This window comes from Mus musculus, chromosome 9, assembly GCF_000001635.26.
Source record: "Mus musculus strain C57BL/6J chromosome 9, GRCm38.p6 C57BL/6J".
Classification (NCBI taxonomy): domain Eukaryota; kingdom Metazoa; phylum Chordata; class Mammalia; order Rodentia; family Muridae; genus Mus; species Mus musculus.
This window is the reverse complement of record NC_000075.6, coordinates 111631777-111650922: the sequence shown is the minus strand read 5'-3', so window position 1 is coordinate 111650922 and position 19146 is coordinate 111631777. Positions and strand designations below refer to the sequence as shown.

The 19146-nt window shown below is 46.5% G+C and overlaps 1 protein-coding gene across 3 annotated transcripts in view; it reads left to right on the top strand.

Annotated features, from left to right (window-relative positions):
• The window catches only part of Stac (src homology three (SH3) and cysteine rich domain), a 129152-nt gene that overhangs the window by 39666 nt on the left and 70340 nt on the right, over positions 1-19146 (top strand). The window contains exon 2 of one of the 3 annotated variants that reach the window (XM_006512016.4): positions 15871-16117. The exons of 1 other annotated variant lie outside the window; for it this stretch is intronic. In XM_006512016.4, coding sequence (XP_006512079.1) covers positions 15871-16117 — 247 coding nt within the window. Of the gene's footprint in view, positions 1-15837; positions 16118-19146 lie in introns of all 3 variants that reach the window. One more of the 3 variants, NM_016853.3, reaches the window with a different exon arrangement.

Here is a 19146-nt window from a genome sequence, read left to right as displayed (position 1 = left end):
CCTTTTAATCCCAGAATACAGGGGACAGAGACAGGAGAGTCTCTGTGAGTTTCAGCCCAGACTTGTCTACACAGTAAGACCCCATCTCAAAACAAAAACCAAAACCAAACAAAAAACCAAAAGGACTTTGCTGTTCTTATGGCAAAGGACACTCCAGTGATTGTCTTCCTCCCTGGATTGGCTGTTCCGTTGGGTGAAGTATCATCTAAGGCTCTGCACACATTTGGGATTGGAGTTGCGGCTCAGACTCTCCAGGCAGCCATGAAAGCTGTGAGCTGTTTAATAGGAAGTCATTTGCTAAGTTCTGTGAGCTCAGCTGCAGCCATGGAGACGCTCCACTGTGAATTGAAAATGGGACAGCAAGGCTCGCACTCATTGCTTGAGATACACAGTCACCAGCATGTAAACTGGCTTCTTTCCTCAAGACCTAAGTTTCTCTTGAGTTCCTACAACTGAGGACCGCAGAGCCAGACTGAGGGAAGACCCTCAGATGTGCACTCAGAAGCTTGGGTTCAACTCCTCTCCCTGCCAGTCATTTTAGATCCAGTGAGCAACATCAGTAAAGAGATGTTCTCAAATCCAGATGAGGGCAAGCATGTATGATGGCCCGAGCCCTGTGGCAGGATCTCTGCCAAAGTCTTGTTCCTCTTACCTTGCCCTGCTAACAGGATGGGATGGGATGGGATCTCTTATTCTGCTCATCAACTTTTAAGAATGTGGGGCAGCTCTTGCCTCTTAGTTGATCATTAGGGTCTCGTTTTTTTTTTTTTTTTTAACTACAAAGTCTACTCCATCTGAAACAAAATGCAAATCTGACTTCCTGTTGTTTCCAGTGTTTCTGTCCCCAGCCTCTTTCCCCTTCATCCACAGACACCCCTCCAAGGCCTAACCCTAGGCTGAGGATTGCTGGGGGAGAATGAATTGTGACTCACCCCTGCAGGCAGCCTCTGCCCCGGCTTTTCCTCTCTTCCTCCCTCACTTGCCCCATCCCCAAGTCCTCCACTTCCAAATGTATAGGGACTTTTATCACTGAAAGTGCTTAGTGAGCCCTTTACCTGGCAGTCAATTGCATTGGGTTTTAGAGTCAGTCACGCTTGGATTCATTCTTTCGGGCAAGATTTATTGAGCACCAATAATGTCTTAGGTTCTGAGACATAAAAGGTCAGAAAACAGTGGAAATGGCCTCTCCTTTCAGAGACTTCCTTCCAGCTTAGGAGCCAAAGAACTCACAACGCAATAAATCCGTGACACATAGCCAGACATCATGTGCCTCTGATATCATACACTGAAGGCACAGTGCCATGTCTGTGACATCTCTTCTCAACTGTGTAACATTCACTGGCTTGTGAAGAGACCCCAGACAAGTTTGGGTGACAGTATCTTCTACAGGATGTCAGTTCTGTGCTCTTTAAAGATGGAAATGTCACCAATGTCAAAGAAAAACCAACGTGCTATTTCAGGCCAAATGAGAACTCAAAACTACAAGAAATATGCAATCTTAGATGAGATACTAAGGAAGGTTCTTTTTTTTTTTTTTTTTTTTTTAATGTTCTTGAGATATCACTGGTCCGGTTTTCGAAATCTGAGCATAAGTAGCAAACGTGCATTCATGTGTATGGTATTTTCATAATGAAATACTTTTCTTCTCCAGAAATATGCATCAAAGAGTTCAGAAATGTTGAAGGCTTGTTTATGTAATGTCTACCCCCTAAAAACAATAGCAATGACCATCATTATCATAATCCTTATTGATGGGCCAGAAAAAAGAATAAGGAAAGCAAACACTGGGAAATTATTAACAACTGTTCAGTCTTGCTAAAGGGGAGATCTGTACTCCTCGGTTATTCTTGCCAACGTTCCGTGAGCTTAAAATTCTTTAAAATAAACAGCTAAAATAAAATATATATAATAAAAAAAAAAAAACACTCTGAAAAGACAAGAGCAGAGCTAAGGCATAGATCTAAAGAGACTGAGAAATGAGGAAGCCTATTCAGGAGGAGCAGAGAGGCCTGGGCAGGGGCAGCAGAGGCCTGGGCAGGGGCAGCAGAGGCCTGGGCAGGGGCAGCAGAGGCCTGGGAAGGGGCAGCAGAGGCCTGGGCAGGGGCAGCAGAGGCCTGGGCAGGGGCAGCAGAGGCCTGGGCAGGGGCAGCAGAGGCCTGGGCAGGGGCAGCAGAGGCCTGGGCAGGGGCAGCAGAGGCCTGGCCAGGGGCAGCAGAGGCCTGGGCAGGGGTAGCAGAGGCCTGAGCAGGGGCAGCAGAGGCCTGGGCAGGGGCAGCAGAGGCCTGGGCAGGGGTAGCAGAGGCCTGGGCAGGGGCAGCAGAGGCCTGGGCAGGAGCAGCAGAGGCCTGGGCAGGGGCAGCAGAGGCCTGGGCAGGGATAGCAGAGGCCTGGGCAGGGGCAGCAGAGGCCTGGGCAGGGGTAGCAGAGGCCTGGGCATGGGCAGCAGAGGCCTGGGCAGGAGCAGCAGAGGCCTGGGCAGGGGCAGCAGAGGCCTGGGCAGGGATAGCAGAGCCCTGGGCAGGGGCAGCAGAGGCCTGGGCAGGAGCAGCAGAGGCCTGGGCAGGGGCAGCAGAGGCCTGGGCAGGGATAGCAGAGGCTTGGGCAGGGATAGCAGAGGCCTGGGCAGGGGCAGCAGAGGCCTGGGCAGGGCAGCAGAGGCCTGGGCAGGGCAGCAGAGGCCCAGGCAGCAGCACTCTTGGATTGGCTGACCAGAGTCAAAGGCATGATGAAAAGAACGAAGAACAAGAGTGATTGGGATAGCCAATCCTCAGGTCCAGCCAGGCCTTGCTGGACACTGAAGGGGTGTGTGGTGGGACAGTACCTAGGGTAAGGAACTGTTATCAGGCCTCCATCTTCGAAAACCACTGAGAGCCTCTTTGCAGGAAGTAGGGTGAAAACAGAATGTAATCCCTGGACATAGGCAGAGGACCCTGAAGAAGGGAAGTGGTTCAAGTGAGGTGGGTGTCAGAGGGGACCCACATGATGGCATTGGAAGTCTGCCAAGTGGATGGATTCTGCATAGATTTTTAAAGAGATCCAGATAGATGTGTTGGCCACTGGACAGGATAGAACAGAAGCAGGTAATCATGGGTAATTTCAGAACCCGAGGCCTGATGAACTGAGTGAAATGCTGGACTGGCTACTCCCAGTCCAAATGACAAGAACTCGAGGAAGGACATTGCTTTCAAGGACACAATATCAGCACAAGGTTCAGGGACCTTTTCCTGTAAGCCACCAACCACACCATAGACCACCAAGCTCCAATTCCAAGCCTTGCTCAGGTCTCAGGGCCATCCCAGAAGACACATAAGGTAGACCAGAGTGAGTCACATGTTCTTCTAGGCTGGTTTCTGTGCCAGCCGGATGCAGTCTGAGCACGGTGAGACTATGTGGGAAGCTGCTCAGAGGAGCACTCTATTTATCACAGCTGACATATGTACCCTGAAAAATGCCCCTTCCAAGTCCTTGGACCACCTCCAAGGTATATCCTAGATTGAGCCTCTCCTTCGGTCTTGCCTGTCCATCACTGGGGCTCCTCAGTCTGCGTACACTTAAACATGTGCTTCACATCCACCACCCCCTTAGACTTGGGCTGATGAGACCTTTTGGCTTTAGGCCTCGTGGTCAGGAGAAACCATTTTCTCTGTTTCCTTCTAATCCACAGGGCAGTGGTGCTATAAAATAGCTTGCCAAGATGTGGTACAGAGGCAGGGCAGGGCAGGCAACACACCACAGGTACAGAGTTATGTGGTTTGGAGAGAAGACAGGAGGTTGGCCAAAGTTCCTGGCAAAGAATGGAGTTAAAGTTGGCAGAAAGGAAGACTTGGGGTCCTGTAAGCAAGGACACTGTTTAGATAACTCTGTGATCGCCTTCCCAGTAAATCTGGGAAATCTAAGTTAAACAAAGTACCAATCCCCTGGCAAAAACTCTTCGATAGGTAAGGATAAAGGGATAAAGGAGAGTCCTGACCACTTAGTATAAGGTGAGAGTGGACAGAATTTGCCCTGGTAGTGTAGTGCTCAGGACATGGTTGCCTGGTGACATGGGATACTGAACTTTACGGTAAAATTATAGAAATCTCCAGAAGCCATGGTAATAGACATGCCTAAGACAGCCTCCGTGTTTTCCATTCTTGTTACCTAGTAGGCTGTACTCTGGGCGAGTGTGTGGTAGACAGCACCAGGACCAGAACAGGAGCCACCTTGGTGCAGCTCTCTCTGATAGATAGGCATCACTCTAGGAACACAGTGCTGTCCCTTGGCAAGCTTTTATTGAGGACTGTTAGTTTGTTACAGCTGCTGTAATAAAAATTCCACAGACTGGATAGCATAAATAATAGAGTTAGTTTTTTTTCTTCATCCTAGGGGCTGGGGAATCCAAATCCACATATTATGTTCTGAGGCTTCCCTCCCCTGGCTTTGCAGAGAGCTCCTTCTCTGTGTCCTCACCTGGTCATTTCTTCCTGTGTCTGTGTGCATTATTTTTAGTGTGTGCATGTGTGGGTGAGTGCATGTGCATGCATGCATGCATGTGTGCATGGGGGGGTTGCATGAGGGTGGATATGAGCCATTCATGTGCATAGAGGTCAGGGGTCAATGTTGGATACCTTCCTCTGTTCCTCTGTCACTCACTCCCTTATATTTGGAGACAGGGTCTCTCATTAAACCTAGGACTCACCAATTCAGCATAAAGCTAGCCATTGAGCTCCACTGGCCTGCCTATCTCTGTTCTCCAAGTGCTGGCATTACAAGTGTGTGAGTCTGCACCCAGCTCTTATGTGGAGATGGGAACTTGGACACCAGTGCCTGTACAGCAAAAATTTCCCCACTTGCCATCTTCCCATCCCCCGAAATGTCCTCTTCTGGTGAGAGCACCAGTCAGATTGGGTTACAGCATATTGTAATGGTCTTGTTTTGACTTTAATTACCTCTGTAAAAGCCAGATCTCCAAACATAGACACATTCGGAGGTACAGGGTGGAGTGTTAAGCCCTCAGTGTATGACTTAGGGAAGACAATTCAGACTGTGATCAGTCCCTACTATTTACAAAGCAGTGCTTAATAAACAAAGCTTAGCTTTGAACATGGTGTACATGTTTATTCTGTAGTCCTCTGGTTATTTAATCAGTGGCTTCTGTGAATCAAATTCTTGAATAGCTCATGGTCTAAACCTCTTGTATGCTTTTGAGAAGGCTTTTTCTGTGAGGCACACAGTCAACATCTATCAAGAGTCAAGCTCTTCTCTTTTCTCTTGAAGAGAAATGATTGGTCCCAAAATTGAGCCCTCCTCAGTTTCCCTTAGCAACAACAGCATGTGAAGCAGAAGAGACTAAATATGACCAAATATAGTGGGGCTTAGTGGCCACAGTATCTCACAGCTTAGCTTGACTGGCCTTGATAGGCCATGTGGCTCAACAGCCATAATTGCCATCCATCCTCTGTGCCTTTTAGACCGAACAGACCCTGGTTAGACTCCAAGGATGATAAGAGTCATGGAAACATTCATTCTACACCAGATGACTTCGGGCAAGCCTTCCTTTGGGCTAATAATGAACCCTCATGAGTATACCTCAAAGACCAATGTAAACATTGCTAATGATTTTCTGAGTTTAAAAAGGGGGGGGGCAATTTTAGAGTACACACTCCATCTGGAAATAGATTAAGCCCAATTTCTTTGCTCCAATCACTACTAAGTTTGCCTCCTTTTACCCTTCCCAGCCCAGCTCCCTCATGGCTCTATTTACTTACGCATGAGCAACTGGCATCTAATGCTATAAATCCCTCTCCTCTCAGGACCCAGTGGAACCTCAGACTATTTCCTTATACTGAGACTAGTCCCTGAACTTATATCCTCCCTCACTGCTAGTGGCTTCTCACCTCATTTTTTCTCAGCACACAGACTCTCTTTCCAAGGAGGAGTCTCTAAATGTATCGTGCATGACCCTGATGATATCATACTTAGGAGACAATAATATGACTCTGCTGACATCATACTCAGGACAATGTATTACTATGCTGATATCATACCCAGGAGTCACTGCAGAAAAAAACAAAGATGTGGAGAGCTAACACATCTTTGGAGATTTCTGGTGTGGTGCTATTACTGTGTCCATGTGTCTAAGACAGAGACAGTGACTAGAAACAAAGTTAGAGGAATGGGTCCATCCAGAGGGAGAGGATACTGTGGCTCTTGTATCCCATAACAAAGACAGAAGTTCAAGGTTATCCTCGCTTCATAGTAAGTTTAAGACCAACCTAGGCTTTAATATGAGATCCTGTTTCAAAAGTAAAGCTTAATTCATTTTGGGGGGGTTGGAAAGAATGTTTCTGACTCTTCGTGCTCTCCCAGCGCCTCCTTTCTCTGACAATTTTGACTAGGCAGCAGTCATAGTCTGCTTACTACTTTGTGACATCAAGGTGTGGTCTTCTGTCACCTCCAAGTGTTCCCAGTGTTCCTGCTTGTCTGTACAAATACACCCTACACGCTGAAGAATGGACTTTGGTCTTTTTTTTTCTTCACAATGCTCTGCAGTGTCAGGGCTGTGAGACAATTTGGAAGCATGAAGTTAATCTTTTCCATTCCTACTGGGCCTCAAGCCACGAGGCTTTAGGGACTTCCTTCAACCATGCAGCTATTGGGAATAGAATATGGAGTTGGTCCTGTTTAATACATGTTGCTTTATAGGCTCTTCATTAATACAAGGGGGGGAAATTTTTGACCTTTAAATCACTGTCTAAACTCTTGTGAATCTTACCCAGAATGAATTGTGCTTGCAATGAAAGAAATCAGACATGGATCAGGGAGATGGCTCAGTCAATAAAGTGCTTGCCTTATAAGCATAAGGGCCTGAATTCTAGTCCTCAGCACCCACCTAAAAAGGCAGGCACAGTGCTGCATGTTTGTAATTCCAGCAAGGAGGAAGCCGAGGAAGGGAGATCCCAAGAGCTAGCCAGGTAGCCAGCCAATCAGGGAGCTTTTGCATCCAGTCAAAGAGCCTGGCTCAAAAACTGAAATGGCAAATAATTGAGGAAAGCACCCAAGGCCTGGCTTTTATGTGCACACAAATATATGTGTTTGTGTGCATGAACATGCATGCACACAAAACACACACACACACACACACACACACACCACACACACACACACACACACACACACACACCACACACACACACACACACACACACACACACACACACACAAGAAATCCAATGCAAGAATTAAAATCTCAGCATGAAATGGCACGTTCATCATAGGCCCTGTACTTTCCCAAAGTCAGAGCACACTGTGTCTGCCCACGAGCCTTGGGTGTGTCTGGGAAAGACTCTGACAAACCACAGCCTCAGCTAAACTAGAAATAGAGTCCGTTAGCTGTCCACATGGTTGATGGAGGGTGAAGGGGAGTGTGTCTCAGAGGGAATGCACGTGGGCAAGGGTTGATCATCTGTCTATGCTTGCCAAGTAACTTATTCCCTTCATGCTTAGATCATCAATTAATTTAATCATATCTTTACAGGCAAAAAAAAAAAAAAAAAAAAAAAAAAACGACTATTTCAACAAGAAGATGTAAACTATTTTAGAGGACATAAAATGTCAGGAGGAAAAACATGTTCCTTTTCCAAATCAAAGATGTAGATCACGTAGGAAAATTCAGAATGAGATATTTGCTTGTCAACGGTTCTCTGATGACCTCATCTGAATCCTGATATGAAGCCGGTGTGGTACTGATGCTGTTTTAGATAGCTGGGAGGGTGTTTGTAAAGGTAACTGATGGTTTAGCATCAACAAGCAGGAAAATAAGCTCTGAGTGCCCACAGGAATTGTATGCCTCGCAGGCTGCTGCCTGTGCGGGCCGACTGGTTTCCCGCAGAGTTCAGACTTGGGAAGACCAAGCACATGCTGGTTTCTTAGCTTCATCTCAACTGCAAACTCACCAATGGGTGAATCAACATGTCTGCATTAAGGTCGTCTTCAGGCTAAATTCTCCATGTGCTCTCAGGATGCCCAATATCTGTGCTTCCTAATGAGCTGTCATCTAAGTGGCACCAACATGGCAGCTGTGTAGACCACTGCTAAAATCCCAGCTGGTACCAAGGTGACAAATCATAAAAAGCTGAGAGATTTTTCTAAGAGGAGTTTGAAAATGGGTTACTTTCTCACCAAAGTTCATTTGGTTTTGCGGGGCTTTGAAGTCAGAGACTTATATCTGGAGCGTCATTCTGTAGCTTACTGGAGTTTGCCATGTGTCTTAGTGAGAGTTTCCATTGCTGTGAAGAGACACCATAGCCAAGACAACTCTTATAAAGGACAACATTTAATTGGAGCTGGCTTACTCGTTCTAAGGTTTAGTCTATTTTCATCAAGGCAGGATCATGGCAGCATTCAGGTAGACATGGTGCTGAAGGAGCTGAGATTTCTACATCTTGTTCTGAAGATAAACAGGAGAAGACTTACGTCCAGGCAGCTAGGAGTTGGGTCTCATACCCACCTCTCAAAACCTTCCTCCAATAAGTCCATACCTTCTAATAATGCCACTCCCTGGGTCAAACGTGTTCAAACCACCACACGCCATGTCTCTGGTTTCTCATCTGTAAAATAGGTAGTGATCTGGAACAGATGATCTGTGCCTTCCTAGCATCCTGCTCACCACTGTACATGGCTCCACAGTGCATCAGCCTCTTCCATCTGTAAGTTAGTCTCTCATCCAGTTCTTGACACCTCTTCCCTCTCCCTCCTGGTTTCTCTCGTATTCTGAACAATCAAAAGATCTGTATCCTGGTCTAGAGGAGGCTCAGACAGTAACATGCTTGCAAGTGTCCAGAAACCATGCTAAAAATAAATAAATGCCAGTCATGATCATAGATGACTGGCAATTCCAGTACTGTGGAAAGGAGACAGGTGGATCCTAGAAGATACTGCCTAAGCATCTTATACTACTTCCTGTCTCAAAAAATTAGGTCGATGACACATGAAGAACAACATATATGGTGTTCTCTGGCCTTCATATGTACCTGCACACACATAAACCACACCCCCACAGACAGCACACACATGAAAGATTTGTATCCAATAAGCACCAACCCTACTGGCTTGCTTGTATCCTTCTGCTAGCTGCCCAAGTCTTGTACATTACACCCACCCCTTCTCAAGGGCAAAGCTCAACAGCCAGACCTGTTAGGCAACATCAGATTAAAAGCAGCTTGAAAGTAACTACCATTTAAACAAAATTCCCCACAAACAAATGCTAAGATGTTACAGCCTCCTCCGGCTATGATCTTTACTAATCTGCATCAAGGCAAACTCAGAGAAACTGTCTTTGGCCTCCCACCGCCATCTACGTCCTCCTCTCTGGACATTCTTTCTCAAAACCTTGTTATCACGCACTCAGAACTTCACAAATTCTGTTGTTCTGCTAAGATCTCTCAAAGACTACCTTTTGCAGAGCCTTAAACCTCATGTGACTCTAATTGGGGTTGGAATATTTGACTCCATTGGCTTTTCATCCTTCTCCCAATCATTCTGTGCCTTTAGCTTCCACAATACCCCTTTCTCTAGGTCCCCTTCGTTGGCAGCTTCTCAAACATGAGTATTCTCATGTACATTTGCACTATCATCTTCTTCTCATCTACATTTGCACTGTCCTGGGCTCTGTCCTTGGGCAGTGTCTCTCGCGGGTCTGCTCATGACATATATAATGATTTCCTTTGGTCTCGTGGCCCTGCTTTCTGTCCATATCTCACGCCTCCCCACTCACTCTCCACCTCAGACCTTCCTCCTGGATGCCAACATCATGTATCTACTTACCAACATTTTCAGTCCCCCTGAATTTTAAATGAGCATCTCAGACCTCTGGTCTCCATGACAACATGTCTTCTCTGATGCTCTTCTAGTAAAAGGGCATGCCTCTGTTCACTCAGTTGCACCCATCAGAAATCTTAGAGTAATTCATTCACATCCTCTTAGCCTTCAACAAACTCTTGGGTTCACTTTCCCAATGCATCTGGAATCCAGGTATGTCTTACCATGCCTGTCAGAATCATTTCTCTGCCGGCTACTTTTTACAGGCATCTCCCAGCAGGTCTCCTTACCTCAATCTTGCCTCCTAACCTTCTGTTTCTCGAACACTCCCTAGAGCAGCCCATCCAATAAATGTCTGCCATCATCACCTCCTGGCTCTGAACCATTGCCCTTAGGATAAATTCCATAGCCCTTACCACAACCAGCAAGGAAGCCCCAACCTGAGCTGACTTGGGATTCCTACCCTTGCTGTATCCTCATTGGTTGCTGCGGGAAGGTTGGTTTCTCACCAGGACCATTGCTGCTAGATTTCTGATTACCCACAATGCTCTTCTGCTGGTTGCCCAGCTCCCAGCAATGTCTTGAGACTAGTTATTGCCACTCACCACAATGCTCCCCTATAACATCACCCACCCACCCATCCACCCACCCACCACTTTCTTCACATCTCTGCTCAAATGTCACCTGTCAAATAAACCTGCTTGTGACCTTCGAAAGCCTATATCTCTTGCTATTTCCCTTTGTAGCATATATGTTCACCCAAGTATGTTGCTTTTTATTCTTTATTTTCCTCTGACTATTAGACGTCAGACCTTAGGGAGATCATTCTCACTGTTGAACATTTTTCACTGCTCGGTCACCAAAACTGAGCACTATTAATGGCTCCTAGTAGCATGCAAATGGATATTCATTAGCGAGTTGTTCAGTGAGTGATGAATGACGCCCTCCCTGCAAGGTTTTCTAAGATGAGAGACTGAGGATATAGCTCGGTGGTAGACTGCTGTGAACAAGACCCAGCATTTGACTACAATCACCAAGTGAGTACATATATGGATAAAGTTTCCTGAAATGTTAAGCACTGAGGTATGGGTCATGTCCCGCACATAAGAAGATATTTCCAAATATTTGTGGAAGCAAACTGTATGGTTGGGTGGTTACGAGCCCTTGCTGCTCTTCCAGAGGACCTGAATTTGATTGTCAGCACCTGAGTTAGGCTGCTCATAATTACCTATGACTCCATCTCCAGGGGACACTACACCTTCTTTATCCTCTGGGGTTACCTGCACTCAGGTAGTGTAGACACACACAACACATGAAAATATCTTTTAATTCTTTTATTTTAAAAAGAATATTACTTTAAATAGAACTTACCTCAATGGTTATGCATAGGAGTTGATCATTTTTGACCTATGTGCCTATCAAATTCTGCTTGTGTTTCCTCATTGTGTATCTTTCTCTCTGGTCGTGGCTCCTTTAAGCTTGTACGGAGAAAAAGGTTGTTTTTAGAACTTCTCATTAGTTCTTTGTGAATTTCACATGATGCAACCAAATCCTACTCAACCCCCCTTATACCTACCCTCCACCCTTGCAACCTCCCCCACAAACAAAGAAAAAAATAACCTCATTGTGGAAACTGTAGTGTGTCACAGTGTGTCCCGTAATCTACCCTTTTGTCCACACGTTTTTGCTTGTTAATGCTTATTGTAAGGACTCGTTGGTCTGGTTGGAAGCCTCTGGCTTCTGCCACTCAATAAATACTGGCATCTCACTGAGACTCTTCTCAGATATCCTGTTGTTGCCCTGGATCACAAAGCTCCTGTAGCAGTTCCTTGATAGGGTAGATATTGGGATAGGTCAATTCAAAGCCCTGGGTCTGAGCCTGAGGGGTATCTGAGCTGGTCATCCTGTCAGCTCTCTGGCTCTCACACCTTTGAGGTCAGCTCACCAGCAACCCCTGCAAGCAGGGCCAGCTCTACCCTTCAAGGTCCAGGACATGCTTTCCTGAGTGTAGCAGAAGGTGAAGGGTATGACCAGTTCTCCCACTCTCAAGGCCACTAGGCCAGCTGTAGGAGGCAAGGGGCAGGTGTGGGGAAATGCACATCTTCCTTGCAGACAAGTTGAGGGCCCAGCTCTCTCATGGCCACACCCTTGAGCTGGCTTACCTGTGCCCCCAGCAATCAAGTTCAGCTATACTGTGTTACCTAAGTGAGGTACAGGGTCTGCTCTCTGGCTCTGACGACCTCTGGCTCTCCTGCCTGCTATAGGTAACAAGGAGTATGGGGGGCGGAGTGCATGGCATCTCTCCCTCATCCATATCACTGAATGGTAGACAAATGTCGAGGCTAGCTCTCCCATGCTCATACCCTCAGGCCTCCTCCACTCAGGTCTTTTCACACACAAACACACACACACACTAACACACAAACACACACACACACACACACACACACACACACACACCAGGGTCAATCAGCTCTACTGTGCTCCCCAGACAAGGTGCAGGGCCCTGCTCTCCTGAGTCCTGCAGGTAGTGAAGGGCAGGGCTCTCTCTCCTGCTCTTATGACCCCAGTGCCAGGTCTCCTACCTGGGGCAGGTGGTGAGGGGGGAGGGGGGCATGAGGGGATCTCTCCCTCATCCAGGTAGGCGTGTCTTTCAAGCAGTCCATTTCAATAAGAAATGTCCCATTGCCTTCCAACAAAATCTCTGGCTCTAGAAGCAGGCAGACCCCCTTGCCTGACACGGTGTCCACCCACACACACCAGGGCAAGGAAGGAAAGCACCAACTTCTGTGTAAACTTCTGGAGATCACAGTCTTTCTCCATTCTCACTGACCATTAGAGGTTCCATGTTCCTGAGACCTGGTGTAACTTCCACTCTTAACCAACACCTGGAGACTCACTGACCAAGAAAGGAATGAGCCTGAGGTCAGCAGAAGGCAGGCTAACGTTGAACCTGCTTTTCATGAGCTGTTTGACCTGGTTACTTGATCTCCTTCATTTCTCAGAGGCTCCAATAACACCGTCCTGGCCTATGCTCCTGTGTTGGTTATACACTGTCCTGTAAGCACAGCACAGCAGATGGGCAACTTAATAGCATCAACTACCGTCATATTTCTGGTGGGGAGCAGGGTGCATAATCTGCATGGAACTTGGCTGGGAAGTTGTGGTCTCCACTAGAGTCCCCTTTTGTCTTGCAGGAGGTGGTATGGCTCAGGTCAGTGAACTCCCTGGGTGAAGGAGACTTGTTTTGCACAGTCTCTCAGGTTATCATACATTTGGTCTTGAAAGCATTTGGCAGGCTTCCAAAGGAGCCACGGGGGTCCTGCCTTCAAACTGGCTTAGAGCTCTTCTCCTCCACACCAACACAGTCTTCTCTCTCATTAGTTCTCTTTGTTCCCTATTGGCATTGGTCATACACTTGTCATACACACATACATGCATACATACATACATGCATACATACATACATATATACATACATACACACGTGATTCTTATGCTTCTGTATAAAAATCTAAAAATCCCAAGTAAAGGAAAACATGATATTTCTCTTTCTGAAACTGGGTTAATTTACTTAACTACTAAATTACTATCTCCAGTTACATCATTTTCTTTCAAATAACATAACTTTCATTTTTATGACAAAAAAGATTATATATATATATATACACATAATCACATTCCTCATCTGTTCCTCTGTTGCCAGACATCTAGAATAGATAATGAACATGTAACTTAGTTTTGAGGATGTGTTGAACCAATAACATACGTGTATGAAATGTCCTTATATGATAGTACAATGTTCAATGAATATATAGTTAATTTTTTAGAATATAATTGCACTTGTGTATGTACATGTGCACCACAGCACACAGCTGGTGGTCACAGTACAACTTGTGTGAGTCAGTTCTCCCATCCCGTGGGTCCCAGGCATGGACCTCAGGTCTCTGGGCTTCATAACAAGTGTCTTTTATTTGCTAATTCCCACTCATCAGCCTGACATTAAAGTGAAATAAAAGTTCAAATGCCTGGTGGCTCACATCTGAACTCTCAGCAGCGGGCTGAGGGAAGAGGATATCTTGCAAGTCTGAGGACGATCTGGGCTGTGTCGTAAGTTCGAAGCCAGCTTAGGCTATGATATAAGATCTCGTCTCATCTGTATCCCTAAAACCAGACAAATCCTCCAGCCAGCAAGTTCACAGAGTGGAAAATAGACTCTATTCAGCCAGTGGTTAAGAGCACTCGCTGCTGTTCCAGATGACCTGAGTTCAGTCTATTGCAAAAGCACGCTGAAAATTGGCAAGACCATTGGGAGGTGAGAAGAACACACTTTTTGTGCTATGCCTGAACCTCAGCTCTGTGACCGCAGTGGCTTCCTTGTCCTCTGAGGTCAAGATAGAGGTGGGGAGGGAGGTGACAGGCTTGACACTGCCCCACCAGCTCTTCTTCACTGTCTTCAGGGAGCCTGGCCCCACTGTGTGGAGACTCCAGTCAGCACAGGGTACCTTCATGCATAGCCTACAGCAAGAATGGCTCCAGATGAATACTTAACCAAAGGAGCCCACCTCAAAGCTGATGGACCCCTGAAAGCCATGCAGCTAGTTCATTGTTTACTCCTTCTATCTGGGTGGCAGAAAGGCGGGTGCTAAGGGCTGATAATGAAATGCTTGAGAGATTTTTTCAAGAGCCACGATAGCTGGCAAGACTGAGCAAAGCCAAGGTTGGTGCAGACTGTGATCAGTGCCAAGGGCCCAGGAGTCTGAGCAGCAGGAGCTGGACCCTTTGTGATTTTAGTGCAGGGACCGAGCCTAGCGTTTTACCCAGCCAGGCAGGCACTCTACCACTGAGCTGGATCTTCAGCCTTGTTTTCTCACTATTTAATTTTCAAGACGTGGACTTGCCAAAGCTGACCCAAACTCACTCTGCAGGCCATGTGATCTGAGAGTTGCAGCCTCCTGAGTAGCTAGGGGTCTAGGCCTGCAGTGCCACATTCAGCCAAAGCTGCTCTTTATGCCTAAGAAGAAGGGAAGTCCTCAGAGGATTTTAAGCGCAAAGCTCCTGCGCTCACATCTGTGCGTCCAGAAGTTTCCTCCTGCATGGTCAGATTAGCAATGCAGACTGGACTCAAGTCCTGTGAGCACCCTTCCAAATCCATGTGGTGGCTCACCATAAGTCCCATAGGCAAGAGAGAAATGATCTAGTTTACTGAGGCTGAAAAGCAGGGCAAGGACACCTGAAGGGCCAGGAGAGCTAAGCAAGGCTTTTGAAATACTAAGTCTTAAACACACACCACATACATAAACATGTATCACATACATACCTCACAGTCCCTCATACCACATACACCCAGGTATGTGCATATATATTCATACATACATACCACATATATAACACACATACTTGTACAAATACACATGTACATACACTATTCACATGCATATACTACACACACACATACCACGTGGGCATACAGGCATGTCTTAAACACTGTACATGCTTCTTTCCACATGTTTCAGGTACAAGCAGACTAGCAAGCTTCTGGTTTGTGTCCTGGAGACCATTTAGCCAGATTAATGTCAAGTCAGAGGGAGACATTGTTTGTATACTTTACTGTCCTTAGAGACAAATAACTACTGACTGGCCGTACAAGAGAGAAGACAGTATAACACACAGCCTTGGTATCCAGGAGTTCATACCTCACTTCCAACTATGAAAACTCAAGACAAAAGGTCAAAATCCCAGGGTCCTGAGACTTGTGTCCTGGGACTTCAGGCAGCACATTGGTGGGGCCTAAGAAAGCAAGGCTGGGAAGGAAGATGGTGGAATGGGTCATGTGGAGCCTCTCCCTGCTCACTAGCTTATGGGATACAGGATGAACTACTGAGTCCCATTTCAGGTATCCACCAGCCTTGGACTGCCCGCCCTGGGGCCTGGCAGAACTTCCCAGGTATACATGGGGTCTAGGGCAGAGCTGGCTGCATCCCCCACAGGAGTCACAGGACCCATCATAAGAGAGGCTGTCCTGTCATTGCCTTGCAGCTCCAGAAACTAAAACGGTCACTTTCTTTCAAGACCAAGAGCTTGCGGAGCAAAAGTGCTGACAACTTCTTCCCAAGAACCAACAGTGATGTGAAACCGCAAGCAGACCTGCTGGCCAAGGCCAGCCCAGGCCCCAGCCCAATAGCCATCCCTGGAAGCCCAGCGTCCATGCCCACCAAGGCTGGCCTGCACCCCGGCAGCAACAGCAAGCTCCACGCCTTTCAGGAGCATGTCTTTAAGAAGCCCACCTTCTGTGATGTCTGCAACCACATGATCGTGGGTAAGACCCCTACCCCCACCCCTACAGGTACAATGTCCTTGGGAAAAGGAATGAGAGCTGGAGGCCCAGGTTCAGGGGACCCATAGACCAGCTCTGAGCTTCAGAGAGTTAAATGTAAGAAGGTCAATGTGGGGAGTGGCCATGATGGAGGGGCCTTACCCAAAGCAAAGGCAAACAGGGCTAGGTGGAGGGAGAATTAGTTTGGAATATGGTTGGAACCAAGACAGCAGCTGGCATCGTCCACCAGAAGCCTGGTTCCCTTCATACCCTTTCTGTATGTGGCCCACGTATACCTGCCTGAGCCTGTTATTCCAGGTAGGCACCAGAGACCTGAGATGTTTGTACCTGTCATCACTGAAACTGGATGCCTCAGTGATGGCTATGAGGCCAGGAAGGCAGAATGTTCTCTGGTTCCCTCATCCTTGTCAAGGTCCAGTTAAGGGGTGTGTCAATGTAAAAGAGACTAAGAGACAGTTTCTTCTAACGTCAAATATTAGTGACCATGGTCCCAGGAATACAGATTTAGGCTACCCCGATACTATGAGTCAATGGTTCATGAAAGCTATAAATCAAGGGATTTTTTTTTCAAATATATGGGTGTGGTCAGCATGTCACAGAAAAGCAGGGAGTTTCAGGTATCAACCTCAGATGTGATCTGATCTGTGACATCTTCAGCCTTTGGGATGGAGGAAGTTTAAGGTCAACATATATTCTGAGAGGTCTTTACCTCCAAGTCTTACAAGGCTGGTAGGTCAAACACAGGTGGGTTATTAATGACTGGGAAACTAAAGATAGCCCAAGACCAATTGCCTCTGGACCTACAGTAGTTTAGCTCTCTGAGATGATGGAAGTTTTAATCAATCCGCCTCAGAGGGTGTTATGAAGTACATCAGCACAGCCTTTGTCCTGGGACCTTCTGTTCCCAAGTGGGCGGTTCTCAGTGGGAAGGAAGCAGCGTCAGATCTATTGCTGCTATAGCCATGAGGCCTGCCTACGTTTTCAGATAAGGCTTGCAGCCTCATGAGTTGCCTTTCTGCTCCCAACTATGCCTGCTCTTCGTCTAAACAAACCACATTTAGAAAACGACGTCTGTGTTAGTCAGATTTCCATCATAATGCTGCATAAAGGACGGCCACAAAACCACCACACTGAAACAAGCCATCTTTCAAATCTCACTGGCGCGTATTAGGACCAGACCGAGACAAACTGACCGAGACAATAGCTACATCTTTTCTTGTCCTTGTCCCTCACTCTTTCCTGAAGCCAGAGACCCAGACTTGTCATGCCATTCTCCCAGCAAAGACAAGAGGCAGAATGCAAAGTGCCTTGGCTTCTTGAGCAGGAGGTGGCCCACTGTGAATTCCTTCCGTTGGGTACATTGAATGTGACAATCAGGAAGGTAGAGAAATACCATTTGATTTTTCCAGCCACCCAGAAAGGGGGGTGGATAAAGAGGTGGAGAACGGGGTCAGCAGTCTAAGCCGATGCTTACTTAGGTCCTCTTCGGGTTTTTCAACCACTTTGCCCAGTAGATGCAGCTCCTTCTCAGAGCTCCCACCCACTCCATCTCCATTGAGTGTGGCACCTGGTTGCCTGCGTGGGAGCCAGAGGGGGTCCCGTCATGCTCCATGCTCAAAGTACTTAGGCAGCCTGCCTCCTGCTTGGTTTTCTTGAATGCCTCCTTTCTGAATCCCATGCATGCATCCCTCTTGGCCCTTTTCAAGGTAGTGCTATTCATAACCCTGAAAGAGGCGCTGATGAGGATCTATTTTAGGTTGCATTGTGATGCGTGTGAAAGGACAAGGAGCCTGTGCTTTTCAGAATGAGTCATGGAAATGAGTTCACCTCTGAGGAATGTTACAGCCATTACCTTAGTGGGGTTCTCAGGACACCTCAAGCATACAACTTTGTAAGACTCAGTACTAAAGAAGGTTGTGTTGTGATTTTATCTGAATTAAATTGATATTGTGGCTGCCTTTTTAAAAGTGTATGTCTATGCCTGAGGTGTGTGTGGGGGGGGGGGGATGTTAATGTGCGCATGTGTGTGTATATGCTCACAGAGGCCAGAGTTGGAATGGCAGGTAGCTGTGAGCCTCCTGATGGAACAGGTCCTGGGAATGGAATTAAGTCTTCTAAAAGAGCAGCAAGTACTTTTAACTGCTGAGCCATCTTTCCAGTTCCACATAACTACCTTTAAAAACAAAACAAAACAAAACAAAACAAAACAAAAACAAAAACAAAAACAAAAACAAAAACAAAAGCTTTTGAAGACAGAGTTTTCATGTATGGCAGGCTAGCCTAAGTATCTCCAATTAGGGTAATCTTTTTTTTTTTTTTTTGGTTTAACATGTTTAATAATCATGTGTACACACAATAAATGATGGAAGGGAAGGATGTTCTTAATAGAATGACAAATGTAGCATAGGCTATGGGTTTTCAATTCATTAGCTTTTACTGTCTATTTTATTACACAATCTAAACTCAAGAACAAGGAAGTCTAATGCATTTATCACCACATACAATTACTGCTAAGATTTTTTAATTTATTATTTTTAATTAGGTATTTTCTTCATTTACATTTCAAATGCTACCCCAAAAGTCCCCCAGACCCTCCCCCCCCACTCCCCTACCCACCCAATTCCACTTCTTGGCCCTGGTGTTCCCCTGCACTGCGGCACATAAAGTTTGCAAGACCAAGGGGCCTCTCTTCCCATCGATGGCCGACTAGGCCATCTTCTGATACATATGCAGCTAGGGACACTAATTAGGGTAATTTTTAACTTCTAATCACACTGCCTTTCCTCCATCAGAAAGCTGGGATTGCATTTGTGTGCCACCGTAGCTGGTTTTATAAGGTGCTGAGATCACCCAGCTCTTTAAGAATGCTGAAGGTGGTGTGTGTGTGTGTGTGTGTGTGTGTGTGTGTGTGTGTGTGTGTGTGCCTGTGCGTGTAGAGACCAGAGGTCAAAGGTCAGGTACCATCCCTATGGTTCTCCTTATTTGTTGAGGCAGGGGCTCTCATTGAAGCT